Raw genomic sequence first — 14358 nt, 5'->3', positions numbered from 1 at the left:
ATTATAGTTTTGGAAATATGTTATATGTTATTTGACAGATTAGCGTTGAAGTTAAAGCACAACTCCAAGCCAAATTTTTTGTATTTTTTTTATTTATTTTTTATGGAACACACAGACTGGGAGAAGGAGGAGCAGTATTGGCATTATTAGTGGTGCAGAGTGTACAGGCAAGCAACATACTGGTACAGAGAGAAAGCAGAGAAATGACTGCATGACTTTTTGGCTGCTCCTTCACTGTCCATTCAGTCTTGGAGAGGTGATCTAGCCGTGTTGCTTAACCACTTTTCGCACAAGCTATTACCGAAAGATGGCTACAGAGTGGGCTTCCACTGCCGGGAGGGCGTCCATAGACATCCTTCCGCAATTTACGCTGCTTGCGAGCACCCTGCCGCGTGCTCTGTGATTGTTAAGTTCTTTGGACCTGGCTGATCACAGATTGGGGTAAAGGGCTAATCACAGCGGCCCTTTACAACGTGATCAGCTATCAGACAATGACAACTGATCATGGAAGTAAACAGGAGCTGGTAATAGCATGAAGAAAAAAAAAAGAAACGCAGTAACCGGTTTCTGTTATAGGAACAACGGCCCCAACATTTCTCACCAGTGCTGCTAATCAGTGCCCATCAGTACTGCTACTCAATGCTCACCAGTGCCACCTATCAGTGCTCATCAGTACTGGTAATCAGTGCCACCGATCGGTGCCCATTAGTCCCGCCTCATCAGCGCACATCAGTGAAGGAGAAAAATTATCTGTTTGCAAAATTTTATGTCAAACTATGAAAAATGGGGGGGGGGGGGGGGGTGTTCAAAATGTTCTGTCTTTTTTTTTATTTTTATTTTTTTTTTAAATAAAAACCTCCAGTGGTGATTAAATACCACCAAAAGAAAGCTCTATTTTAAAGAAAGTGATACAAATTTTGTTTGGGTACAGTGTTACATGACCGCGCAATTGACATTCAAAGTAAAACAACTCTGAAAGCTGGCCTGGGCAGAAAGGGGGTATAAGTGCCCAATAAGCAAGTGGCTAAAGGGGTGCGGCAGTGTGATACCCTGCCAGGGTCTAAATTAAGTAAATGAATAAACATTTCTCAACCAGGGAGGTTGAGGGGCTCCAGGGGGTTTGCTTAATGCAGGGAAAACTGGCTTCTCAGTTTCCTCATTGTTTTCTAAAGTCTGTTTTGGGACCTAGAACCTGGAGATTTTGAAGAGATCTGGGTGGGATGAAATCTCCAGTCCTGGGTAAAGATTTTGTGAACAGCCAGCATACTAATTGGTCAGGTGTGTGCTAGGCTTTTAGTAGTGACCTGCCATGGTTCTGGACTCCATCCGACAGACAGAGGAGGTCTCTGTCCAGGAGTATAGATGGAAGCCAGAGCAGCAAGTGGCTGCCAAGTTTATGGCTCAAGGTAGTGAGTGGTACTGTACAACAGAGTCTGTAGGAGCCAGACCAGGGCCTGAAGTGGAATGTATAAGCGAGGAGGCTAAATGTTTATTTGCGAGAGTGAAATGCTGAAAACCCCTGTGAGGGAAACCCGTTTTGATTTTCTGGAACGTTGCACTTTATTTTAATAGAAAAGACCTTAGGCTGCATTTACACCTGAGCGTTTGCAGCTTGTAAAACCCCCCAAAATAATGCCCAACAAGCAAAATACCGTTCATTTCAAAGGCATCTGTTCACATCTGAGTTTTTTGTCACCTGAAGCAAAACGCCTGAAGCGCAAAACAAAATTTGAGCTTCTTTTTAGGCAGATTGCAGGCATTTTTCTGCTTTTTACATTGGTGACCTTTTGACTTAAAGAAAATCGCAGTAAAAGCGACTTTCTACCTGAAAACAAAATGCTCAGGTGTGAATGCAGCCTAAAAAAAGAAGAGAGTGGTGGTCTGTAAAGCTCTACCATTTGATGCTATCTCTCACAGTATTTGTAAACCCTCACATATACCCAGTGAAGTGATTAGCATCAGGTGATACACAGAGATAAAACAAAACCTCCTATACAAGTTGTACCCATTTATCTGCAATATTCTCTTCTCTACATCCAAAGTGCAGAAGGATCTTACAGCTCTGAAAAGCAGGGTTGGAGAGATGAAGATACATTAGTGGGGAGAGCTCTGAGAGCTGATTGGAGGAGAAGGGAGAGAAGGGACACCCCTCCCCTTCACACAGCACACAGGAACAGAGCTGAGGCTGTCAGTCAGCTGGAGATCTCTCCCCTGTCACTGTTTTTCACCTGGTGTCAGGAAAACCTGTCAGCAGTGACTGTAGCAGATAGCAGAGGAACAAAGCATCAGACAGAAATTACACTTAGTGCTCTGGATTGAGACAAGATTACACTATAGATATGCTTTGTTCATATTTAATGTCTGAGGTTTACAACCACATTAACTGCAAGTAAAAAGTCACCAGGCTGGCTGTGCTGTGTAGCAGGACTGTGAAAATTTCAGGACTGGGTGGACAGAAATAGAAAGAAATACTTTTAAAACAACTCCCATATATACATTATTTGGGTTACTAGTCCCACAATAATCCACAAGTTACTGATCTTTCTTGGAATGTCAGGTTTGAAAACAGAGAATTACATTTTTAAGTCACCAAGGCTGGCACCTCTGCAACCTTTCCCATAAGCACTTGTAATTATTAATATGGAACTTCCTAATTATGGGTTCCTCTTCTCTTACCGCTTCAACTGGCCTTCCACTACAATATATAGTGCATGTTGATAAAGAACCCAGAAAACACTGCTCCAAATCTGTCATGCACTCACATGAAAGGCTTCCGCACATCAGAGGCAAATCATTTGTATCATAAATTATCTTTATAACAGGAAATATTCACAGCTAATCTCTTTTCAGGAAAATATATCTTTATCTTAACCATTTTGGCATAATCACCTGTGTTATGCAATTGCGGATGATGACCTTTCTCAAGATAAATCCACAATTTTGAACATTTTTCCGTCTCTCTTTTAGTCACTGAATAGCTGGCAACAGAACCTGCAACTGTAAAGAACAAACCTGATCAAAATCTTGTTAACCTATTTGCTACCAGAGCCATTCCTTCCATCACAGTTTAAAATGCACATTTCAAGCCTGAAAATGAGCTAAACCCCCAAGACATTACTTATATTTACACAAACACAATAGGGGGGGGGGGGGGTCAATAAAGCTGCTGCGCCGCTTTTCTGGCGGTAAATGCTCTTGATAATGTGTGCAACAATTTTGATTCTGACTGTGCCAAATTCAGGCAGTTCTAATTTGCTTCACTTCTACATTGCAGCACAACACTTGCGCCAAAGTAAAAAACTGACAGTTTGTATCTTACGAAAGTGGAGGTAATTAAGACCAAATTTCTTACATACAGAGACATGTTCTGCAAAGGTGTCTCGCATGTGTTCTAAAAGTAGAGCTGTATGCGCCAACTTCAAGTAAAAGTTGCATTTAGAATGCATGCCAGACACTTTGGCCAGTTTTTATGGATCCCGGAGAATATATTACCCAACTTTTTGTAAAATATAAAACGTGGTTGTGATTAATAGATACCCAATATGTCAAGCCTTAAAAAATTGAACATGCCCTTAAAACTGCAACAAACTTTGGTATCCAAAATTGTCCAAAGGTAACACTTTAAAATCCTTTACAGATTATCAGTATAGAGTTAAAAGAGAAGTAGGGGTTTGTTTGTTGTGGGTTGTAGAGGGGCAGGAGTGGCTGCTGCCAATCCAGGCATGTGGGCAGATCCCGACTCCATTGTCGTGATCTTGCCTGAGCCTGGACTGGCTGTGTGACGTCAACAGACAGCAGGCTTCAGCCCACTGTCTGCTGAAAACAGGTCACAGGAGTGCCAAATGAACTGCACTCCTGTTATCCATAGAAGAACAGCCAAACAAGCTTTGGCTGTACTTCTCCTTTAACTGTGAACAATGGCCTAAATACTGTAGGGGGCCGACTTTTAAAAATCAGGAAGTTAGCAGTACATGGATTCTATAGTTCTGTCTTCCCACACCCGTTTCTTCTTATGCTGTAGGTCCCCAGGGCCGCCATCTTAGATTTGGGAGCTGGCCGGGACTTTCTAATAAACCACAGCTGGCTCCCAACTCCCCGGTATGTGCAGGATTGCACAGGGATACTGGTCCTGCGGCCTTCTGAGACCTGTGACGTATCTCAAAAGGCTGCAGGTGGGGAAGGGAAGGGAGGGGAGGTGGTAGGAGCGAGTTCATCATTGCCTAAGCCAGGACTGAAAAGGTGGGAGCTGGTACCAATGAAAAACAGTACTTGCCTCCCTCTCACCCTGCAAAAACCTTTAGTGCAATTTAGTGCAAGTTGGGGGAGAGAGAGAATGAGCTGTACTTCACTTTTTGCGTGAAGTTCCGCTTTAAAAAGCTGTCTAATAACAAACAAAATTAATTTAACCTGCAGTTAGAGCAGTAGAAAAATAGAGAACATTTTGAGACCTTTGTAAGAGTTACATATATAATGCTGTTGCCAAAGGCTTGTGCAGGGGATTTATTTTTATTTTTGTAGTTTGCAGGTGTGTCTAATGAATATAGGGTCTTTTGTCAATGAAGTCTGTGGGTAATAGGGTTCAGGGTGGGAGGGTCTCCCAGGTCCCTGTAATAACCTTTAGCAGTCTTCTCCCTACTCTTCTCTGGTCTCTGTTCTATGGTGGTCTTGCATTTTTTCACACCTACCTACTGATTTTCAATTTTATTCACATCTGGGGTTGTGAATTTTCAAGTATGTTTTCTTAACTTATAAAAGTCTCTTCTAATGTTCTCAGCCTCCTCCAAATTACATTTTTTTTCGATTTCTATACTATTGTTCTGACTTCCTCTTGGATGGTGGCTACATTAGTTCTCCATGGTCTCACTATGTGTCCAAATGTAGCCACCCTCTTGCTCAGGGCAGGACTTAGGGTGTTGAGGGCCCTTGGGCTTGAGTCACTTTCGGGCCCTACCTTCTATACATTACCGTATTTATCGGCGTATAACACGTAGCCCAAGTTTAGGAGGGAATTTTAAGGAAAAAAAAAAACATTTAAATGCCCATCAATGCAGCCTTATCAGTGTCCATCTGCAGCCTTTCCCCAGTGTCATTTGCAGCCTTGAAGTTTAAAAATGGTGCTGCCGAGATACAGAGTCCTGTGTATCTCAGAGGCAATCGGGTCCTCTTGGAGGCTCTAGGTGGTTATCGGGTCCTCTCGGTGGCTCTCAGGTCCTCTTGGCGGCTCTCGGGTCCTCTTGGCGGCTCTCGGGTCCTTTCAGTCTCTCACAGTCCCAAGCAGAGCTGAGTGTAGCCTAATGTACTTGGCTCGGCTCACCGTTACGCCCAGTCCCCGTGTTATGTCCATCATAGGGCAGGACTGGGCGTGACGGTGAGCGGAGCAAAGCCGAGTACACTCAGCTATGTATCTCGGCGGGGCCCACGGGGCCCCCTATTGGGTGGGGCCCATGGGCTTGAGCCCAGACAAGCCCAATGGTAAGTCCTGCCCTGCCCTTGCTCACTCCTGAGATGGGCTATGGGATTTGTAATGTGCTTAGAGCAGTGCTTGCTCCAAGCTGAAGTGAGAGGAAAAGGAGTGGTTTGGTTGTTCATATAGGACAGAGGCAGAAAAACAGTAAGACAATAAAAAAAATAGTTTACAGGGCCATTAAGTAGTAGATGTGTATGGAGTATTTTAGAAAAATAAGGATATGGTTTATCTTTTTCCCCCATCCGTAATATGGGGGCCAGGAAGTTTTGTTATTTTATATTATATTTAAAGCATAGTACAACTTGATCGCATATACATTGGTTTTTTTTTTATACACAAGGACTCAATGTATTTGTGCAAATGCCTTTTGATATCATTACAGTGCTGATGCAATCAAGATCGGAGGTTCTGAAAAAGCAAGGTCCCGCAAAGTGCGTTGACCCAGATCTAACGGTCTCCAGGGATTTTACTACAAAGTCCCTGTAAAATCTAATTTGGCATATAAGGATTTTATATATGTTTTTAACAAGTATTAATAAAGCTGCATAAATCATTTTAAATTATGCTTATGAGTTATACCTATGTACCATTGGCGATATATTCAAAGTCCCTTTCTATAGATATAGACAAATCAATGTGTTTTATGGTATTTGAGATGATATCTCCAAGTGGTTCCTTTCACACGACTCCCGTAACAAATTGATTTAAAGATATTGTTTAGTATCTTATTGCATAGAAAACTTACCTGAGCCCCATCTAGATCCAGCGATGTTGCAGATGTCAGATATCTTCCCTGGACTCCCCTCCTCATTGGCTGAAACAGCAGCACGCAGCACCACTGGCTCCCACGGCTGTCAAAGTCGGTCAGCCAATGAGGAGAGAAAGGAGGCGGGCCAGGCCACGGCCCAGTGTCTGAATGGACACACGGAGCTGTGGCTTGACTTGGGTGTCCCCATAACAAGCCATTTGCTGTGGGGAGACTCAACAGGAGGGAGAGGACAGGAGTGCCAAAGAGAGAATCAAGAAGAGGAGGATTCAGGCTGCTCTGTGCAAAACCATTTCACAGACCATGAATGATCAGGATGTATGAAATTCTTATACATATTGTAATGAAACCTGTATAAGGCTCAGTTAAAACTTCCCCAAGCCGTAAAACACAGAGTTTTACAATGTGGGTTAGTGACAGTGCTGGTTCCAGCAGGGAGCAGTGTGATGTGCGTTTTAACCGTTTATTTTTTTCTTAACTTTATATGAAGGGTCAAGTGTCACTTCATTCAAGTCGCTGCACAGCAGGGCAGACGTGGTGATATTAAGTGTGCTGCAGAAAAACGTTGACACGCTGCATTTTACTGTAGCTCCCCACACATCACACCAACGCTGTAGTGTGAACAGGGCACATACTGTGTACTTATTCCGAAAGTAAGACCTACCCTGAAAATAAGACCTACTGGAGATTTTCTAGGAGGGCTGCAATATAAGCCCTGCCCCAAAAATAAGCCCTAGTTTAAAGTGCTTGTACAATCCTATAATACATTTTATTATCGTATTATATAATGTACAATGTGTTTCTGTAATATTAATGTTGTTACAGCACCACTCAGTGCACAGGGGATCTCCCACTGCTCTCCTCCTTTTCTCAGGGGATCTGAGCTTTGCTCAGAGTGGGGAAGAGAGCTGTGGCGGGCAACGTAAGCGCAGTAACAGAGGTATTCAATAAGATTTCTTTGAATGGCAGAGAGGTCGAAAGGGGACGGGTGGACAGCACAATTTTTCTCTGTAGTTAACCTTCAGAGCACCAGAAGACAGCCACTCAGCACAGCATCCTGCGGCTGTGAAGGGGACGATGTTTAGCAAAATCAACTGCTTGCTGGTAATGGGATACGTGTGAGGAGGATCCCCCTTGCATAACTGGGATGATCAGTATGAAGCCAAGGGGTGTAACTAAAGAAATAAAATGGTGTATGGTGAGCAGAGTAAGTATATATACACACCCCAACAAAGAAAATTAGTTGCTAAAAATTAAGTGTGGGAGGAATTGGAAGAGACAGATTAAGGACAACCCTGAAGGGGGATGATAAAAAATATTAATCCACCAGAGCAATTAGCAAACCCTATAGTGAATTTACCTATGGCTTGAGTTTGCCAATATAAAGCGGAGTGCAATAGAGGAATCAAGGCGAATCCAATTGTGGTATCCCTGTAGGCATAAAGTCCAGCCCACCAGACACCCACCGAAGTCACGCTAAACAGTGCGCTGAGAGAGGATGCGACCACACATGGACAAAGAACCGCCCATATGTAGGCGCCAGGACCTCCGTCAGTCTTGCACGTGGCTGGTAACAAACACAAAACACTGTTTCATTTGGCTGAGCCATTGAATTATTAAAATATATTTATTATGTCTGTAACTGTGGGTGAAATTTTGATACTGCTGTTATTAATTATATTCCAATATGACGCATTAATCATGTTTATTTATTCTGTATCATATCTCTGCAATTTTATTAAATATATACTAATTATTGCATTATGCCCATTGCTGTTATTATACAATATTTTTCTTTATTACATTCAATGTCTCATCCTACCTGAGCAAGTGTGTTTCATATAAAGTCCCAATGCCCCCGTCCTTAATTTTCCCCCCTTTCTATACTGAACGCAAATAGGGATGGAGACCGGTGTGCTGGATGGCCATGGTCTCATATAAAGTCCCACCTGTCTTTTTTTAATTAAACATGGTAGAAGCCCTGGAAGTGATCTGCATTTATCCAGTGCAGAAAAACAAAGGTCACCACTGTTGGTACGAAGGAGCCCTAATATGTCTGAAATTAAAATTCAAATAGATGGTCTGGATGACCTTTTAATAAATTGACTTCAATGATGCAAAAAAAAAAAAAGTGTTGTGATAAATGATTTTTATTTGAACCTTCAAACTTAAATCTATCATTGTATGGGAAGCTTAATAGGCATTTAAGATATAAGCGATTCTGTTGTTCCTCTTTAAGGTCTATGTGTAGGAGTCATTACATATAAAACCTTCAGATCTGTTGGCCTTGAACATTTAAAGGAGTGTAGATGGGCAGGTGCTTGCTCTCTGAATAAAAGGAGTGTATTCTCCAGAAAAATATGTTGTTGCTGCAAATGTTGATTCCCACCTGCTGGCAGTTTGTCACCTTAGCATAAAGAGGCTTGTAATCTCAAACAGCCAGCTTCCTGCTCCCTCCCAGGATGTAAGAGGGAGTGTAAACACTGAAAATATTAACTATTTGGTGAACAAATGTACTCTTTAGGGTTGATTTACTAAAACTGGAGAGTGCCAAATCTGGTGCAGCTGTGCACAGTAGACAGTTTCTAACTTCAGCTTGTTCAATTAAGCTTTGACAATAAAACCTGGAAGCTGATTGGTTTCTAGGCAGAGCTGAAACAGATTTTGCACCCTCCAGTTTTAGTGAATCAACCCCATTGTGTTTTTGAATGTGAATGCAGTCATGTAGCCACTACAAATATTTGAATGGCACAGCATCAACTAGCTCTGAAAAAAGAGGCAGCATAAAAGCCAATCAGTTGTGCTTTAATGCACATGAGTGGACATAAAAAACTCTGATTTACCAGCCACTGTGTTAAAGGGGTTGTAAACCTTCGTGTTTTTTCACCCTAAAGTGGAACTTCCGCTGATCGGAACCCTCCCCCCCTCCGGTGTCACAATTGGCACCTTTCAGGGGGGAGAGGGGGTGGAGATACCTGTCAAAGACAGGTATTTACACCCACTTCCGGGCATAGACTCCCGTGGGAGTCTATGCCTCTTCCTGTCCTGTCGTGCTGTCTGCTGGGACACACACGGGTCCCAGTGACAGCGCGGAGAATTCCTATTGCGCTGCGCGACTCGCGCATGCGCAGTAGGGAACCGGGAAGTGAAGCCGATTCGCTTCACTTCCTGATTCCCTCACCTAGAATGGTGGCGGCAGCAGCCGAGAGATCGATCGGCCTCGGCTGCCGGCATCGCTGGAACCCGGGACAGGCGAGTGTCCATTTATTAAAAGTCAGCAGTTGCAGTATTTATAGCTGCTGGCTTTTAATATTTTTTTTGTAGGTGGAATCCCTCTTTAATGCATCCTATGCATCTGTATTTGCAGTAAAGCATGCTGGTTATACTCACTGTGGAACCTAAGGTGTTAAACCTCCACATTGTGTAAAAAGGCCGTCTGACCCTTCTTCCACAGTTCCCAATCCATCTGCACATGCTCAGTTTGGTGTGTATTACTAGAGAGGTTTTTTTTTGGGGGGGAGTGCGCATGTGATCAGCACGGGGCCAATTAGCACTGTTCAGACAGAGGGTCAGGGGTTATGCAGCTTCATAGGACAGTAAGAGAAAACTTCTTCTACAAGCTTTAAAGCGGGAGTCCACCGGGACTCCGCGTTTTTTTTTTTAAAAAGCCAGCAGCTACAAATACTGCAGCTGCTGACTTTTAAATAGTGACACTTACCTGTCCAGCGCGCCCGCGATGTCGGCACCCGAAGCCGATCGCTCGCTCGTCTGGCGGGTCCTGCCGCCGCCATCTTGGGTATGGGAATCAGGAAATGGAGCCTTTCGGCTTCATTTCCCGGTTCCCTACTGCGCATGCGCGAGCCGCGCGGCGCAATCCGGACGGTCCCCGCTGCCTCTGGGAGCTGTGTGTTTCCCAGCAGGCAGCGGGGCACTTGCTGAAGGGGGCGGGCGCTTGCGGAAAGGGGCGTAACGTACGCCCCTTTCCGCAGAGAGCTAGCCCGGAAGTGGGTGCAGTTACCTGGATTATCCAGGTAACTGCACCCCCCTCCCCCCTGAAAGGTGCCGATTGTGGCGCCGGAGGGGGGGGGGATTCCGATGAGCGGAGGTCCATTTTAGGGTGGACCTCCGCTTTAACCAGTGCTCGGCAGAACAATGATAGAAGTCACAAGGCTGCTATATACTGCTGATGAGAAAAGGTATTTTGCAGTTTATAGTTACTAAAATAATTGCATCCCCATGTTCTGTGTGCCATGGGAGACCAGATATAGTGAATATATCCTGGGGTTAGTGAAATTTTTAAAGTGTTATTAAACTCAAACAAAAAAAATGATATATTGCAGCTTACCAATCATACATGGTGGCTGCATTCGTTTTCTCTTTTTAGGCTTTTCCCCCCCCCTTTGTTTTTATCTGGGGATCTGGTCAGTAACATACCTCCTGTATTCTGTATTGGTGTGCCCCCACCCTGAATGAATGCGAATAGAGGGCACATTTGGACAGCAGCATTGTCAGGCTGGGGGGGACGGGAGTATAAGATGTACTAGCAGATTTATATACACTAACCCATTAAATTCAAACTCCGGCTTACACTTTATAAAGCAGTTACAGCAAACCCTTTTCATTTTGGGATTAAGATTTTACATAAATAAAAGCTGAACACTGTAAGCGCCCCTCTCAGTAAAGCCTAAAATAGAAAACGAATACAGAAATCACATCTAAGAAGTGGTAAGCTGCAATATAATAAAAGTTTGCTGGGATTTTAGAAATTTTCTACACGTATAGATTTGCTATTTATGGATCAGTATTTTTTGGAGCCTCTCTTCGGTGTGTCGATTGGTTCCAACGCGGTTTCAGATCACACTCCCATTCTCAATTCTTTAGCTTCCCTTGTCCTCAGAGGCCAGGCCCTGGAGACTGAACAAGAACTTACTCGATTATTTCCAGGAGTACACAACAGATGAGGTGGGGATGGGCACTGTCTATGAAGGGCATAAAGCCACTGATATTTATTCACTTTAGCTATGCTCCTCTGTCAGGATAAAAATAAAGGTCTCAACATAATACAGCTATAGAGGCAATATAATCCATGGACTTCAGATAGACACAATGGGGTGCTTTTCAGCAATTGAAAAAATAAATAAATTAGAAATAGCTAAATTGTCTCTACAATAAACATCTGCCATAGCCATGTAGCCAGTTCATGCAAATGTAACATACCAAACATGTGATCTGATCAATTAGGAACAAGAGATACATAGAATAAGCTTCCCTGTATCCAGATGTACAAATGTAGCAATTAGATACTCTATTCCAGGGGTAGGCAACCTTTTGAGCACAGTGGACCAAAAAATATTTTCAAAGAAATTGAGAGTGCCGATTTTATAACAAAATATTCACTTCACACTCTCAATTATGAAAATGATTTTTTTTATAAACTAAATGCTGTAAACTACTTGAGTAGTGAGAAATTAAAATCTTGCACTCTCATGCCTCAGATCAGCCCCAATTGGAATGGGATAACTACAAGCTAATAATAAGATTTGCTGAAGCTATGGGAGCATAATATAAGATACAAACTATAGCAGAGGAACGATTAAGATACAGAGGGAGAAGAGGAATAGTGGAAAAGAAGTCAGCAACTTGGAGTGAGAATGGCAGAAGGGAGGGTACGAATGTATTAAAGTGGTGTTGCCAACAGAAAATAAAAAACATTTTTAAAATTCTTTAAAGAAATAAATAAATAATTGAAAAAGAATTTTTTTTACTCATCTCTAAATACCTGTTGCTAGGGGGTCCCTCGTAGTCTGCCTTGCCCGGGCTGGTGACATCACTTCCCCTCGCGCCGCACAGTCACCTGGGACCTGTCACGTGTCCCAGGTGACTGCGCGGCGTATCACGGTGCCGTGCGCCGCTTGCGCATGCGCAGTGGGTGCCCGGCTGTGAAGCCACAGCCGGGTGCCCGCAGTACGAATGACGGCGCCGCGAGCGGAGCGGGGAACGAGTGGGGGCTTCATTCCACCGCATTGCTGGCCCCTGGGACAGGTAAGTGTCTGATTATTATCATCATCATCATCATCATCAGTATTTGTAGCTGCTGACTTAAAAAAAAAAAAAAAAAAATTAAGGGGGTACCCCACTTTAAGCACATGTGTATATGAATGTTATAGTGGTTGTACCACGTTAAGTGTGACGTTTTAATACAGACAAAAATTAAGAAAATAAAATAATCTGCTCCACCACTGTACCTCCCTGCACATCTGCTCCACCAACGTATACCCATGCTCTTCTGTCTCACTACTGAATCACCTTCTCATCTGTCCTAACACTGAACACACCTGCTCATCTGCCCCACCACTGTAACCCACTTTCTCATCTGCCCATCTGTCTCACCTCTGTACCCCCTGCTCTTCTGCCCCATCTCTGTTCCCCCTGCTCATCTGTCTCACCAATACACCCCCTTTCTGCCAAACTGCTCTACCCCCTGCTTTTAGGATCATAGGTTGGACCCCTGCAGCTGAGAAAATGTGCGGTGCTCAGCACTTTAGCAAAAGTTGGGTGTGATTTTCATTGCGCTGAATACTGGCGGTGGCTTAAAGGGACACAAAGTACAGAGGGGTTCAGTAATAAGGAACACAAAGGTTCAGGAATAATTTCAACAAAGTTCCCAGAAGCTCAACAGTAATTCCACAAACTGTCACCCGATTGGGGTTTTCGCAATCACAGTGAAATCCCTTCTTTCTTAGATTGGCAAAGGCAACCAAGTGAGTAATTTTCCTCCAGATGGTGGACAAGGTTAGCAGGAGTGCGATTAGCTTTAGAAGTGGCCAATGACAGTCCTCCTCCTCCTGGAAACAGGAACACCCCCCCCCCCCCCAACAGAACCAAACTCAATCTCTTCCCCGTCACAAAAGCCGACGATCGCAGTTACAGCAAAGTTAGAGAAGTTTCCCATCTTTTACAATGTGTGGGGGCACAGTGCCTCCTCCTCAGCGCAGGTGCGGTGTGGGGAATGCTGAAATTGGAATGTATCAGTGTCTGTCACTTCCCTGCACTGCTCTGCTGATGGGGAGGGAGTCGGGTGCCGGCAAAAGAGGCTTTGAGTGCCGCTTGCGGGACCAGTGCTGGCGATTGCCTACCCCTGCTCTATTCAGCAACATAAAGTAGCAGATACACAGGTTCCTGGCTTCTGTATTAGCTTAGTGCAGTTACAAAGAACTCCATCACAGTGGCAGTTCCTTACTAGTAGTGTGATATTGCATGTATTAACCCCTGCACATCCATACTCTGTTACTGGATACTAAGCTTTCATAAAGATAACAGTCTCTGATCAGTCATACCGAGTGATCCGATTCAGAGCAAGAACACAGGTAACTGCCATCCAGTAGCTGAAAATTGAAAAACACTATAATGAGCACTGTGGAAACGCAATCCCAGGTATGAGAAACCATGCTAGCAATCGCTAATAATGGAAAAGTCCTGGCCTGCTAAGGGAGTCCGGTGTTAATTTTTTTTGGCCAAAATATTTTCGTCGACTAAAATAAAAACTAAAACAATTCAAATGACCAAAATATGACTAAAACTAAAATGGCATTTTAGTCAAAAGAATGTAACTAAGACCCCTTTCACACTGAGGCAGTTTTCAGGCGTTTAGCGCTAGAAATAGACTCTAAAAAGCGCCTGAAAACTGCCTCCCATTCAATGAGTGCTTTCACACTCGGGTGGTGTGCTTGCGGGACGTTAGAAAAAATTCTGCAAGCAGCGACTTTGTGGCAGCCTGGGAGCGGTATAAATAGCACTCCCAAAACGCCCCTGATGCAAAACGGGTAATTTTTCCTGTGTTTTAAGGTCACGTTATCAAGTGACCTTAAAAAATCCAGCCCACTAGCGCCCAAAAAGTGTAGCTAAAGCAACGCAAAAACAACCGGCGCTTTAGCGGCGCTGCAGTGTGAAAGGGGTCTAAAATTATATTGAAATTTGACGTCAAAATGAACACTGCACTATCACATAGGAATATGTAGAGGGCATATACTAAGCTGCTAAAAGAAAAAAAGGCTTTTATTTTTTTTCTTAATATTTAACCACTTCTTGCCTGCCATATAGCAGAATGATGGCCGGAAAGTGGTTG

The 14358-nt window shown here is 43.6% G+C and overlaps 1 protein-coding gene across 1 annotated transcript in view; it reads right to left on the bottom strand.

The window, feature by feature from the left end:
- Positions 1-14358, bottom strand: part of TMEM141 (transmembrane protein 141) — a 30765-nt gene that overhangs the window by 3652 nt on the left and 12755 nt on the right. Inside the window, exon 4 of the mRNA XM_077476989.1 lies at positions 2890-2997. Within this exon, the coding sequence (XP_077333115.1) occupies positions 2890-2997 (108 nt within the window). The remainder of the gene's footprint in view (positions 1-2889; positions 2998-14358) is intronic.

This window comes from Lithobates pipiens, unplaced genomic scaffold (genome assembly GCF_037356315.1).
Source record: "Lithobates pipiens isolate NorthernLeopardFrog02 unplaced genomic scaffold, aLitPip1_a1.2 Scaffold_1, whole genome shotgun sequence".
Taxonomy (NCBI): Eukaryota; Metazoa; Chordata; class Amphibia; order Anura; family Ranidae; genus Lithobates; species Lithobates pipiens.
Note: the sequence above shows the minus strand (reverse complement) of the source record. Positions and strands in the feature narration are given on the sequence as shown.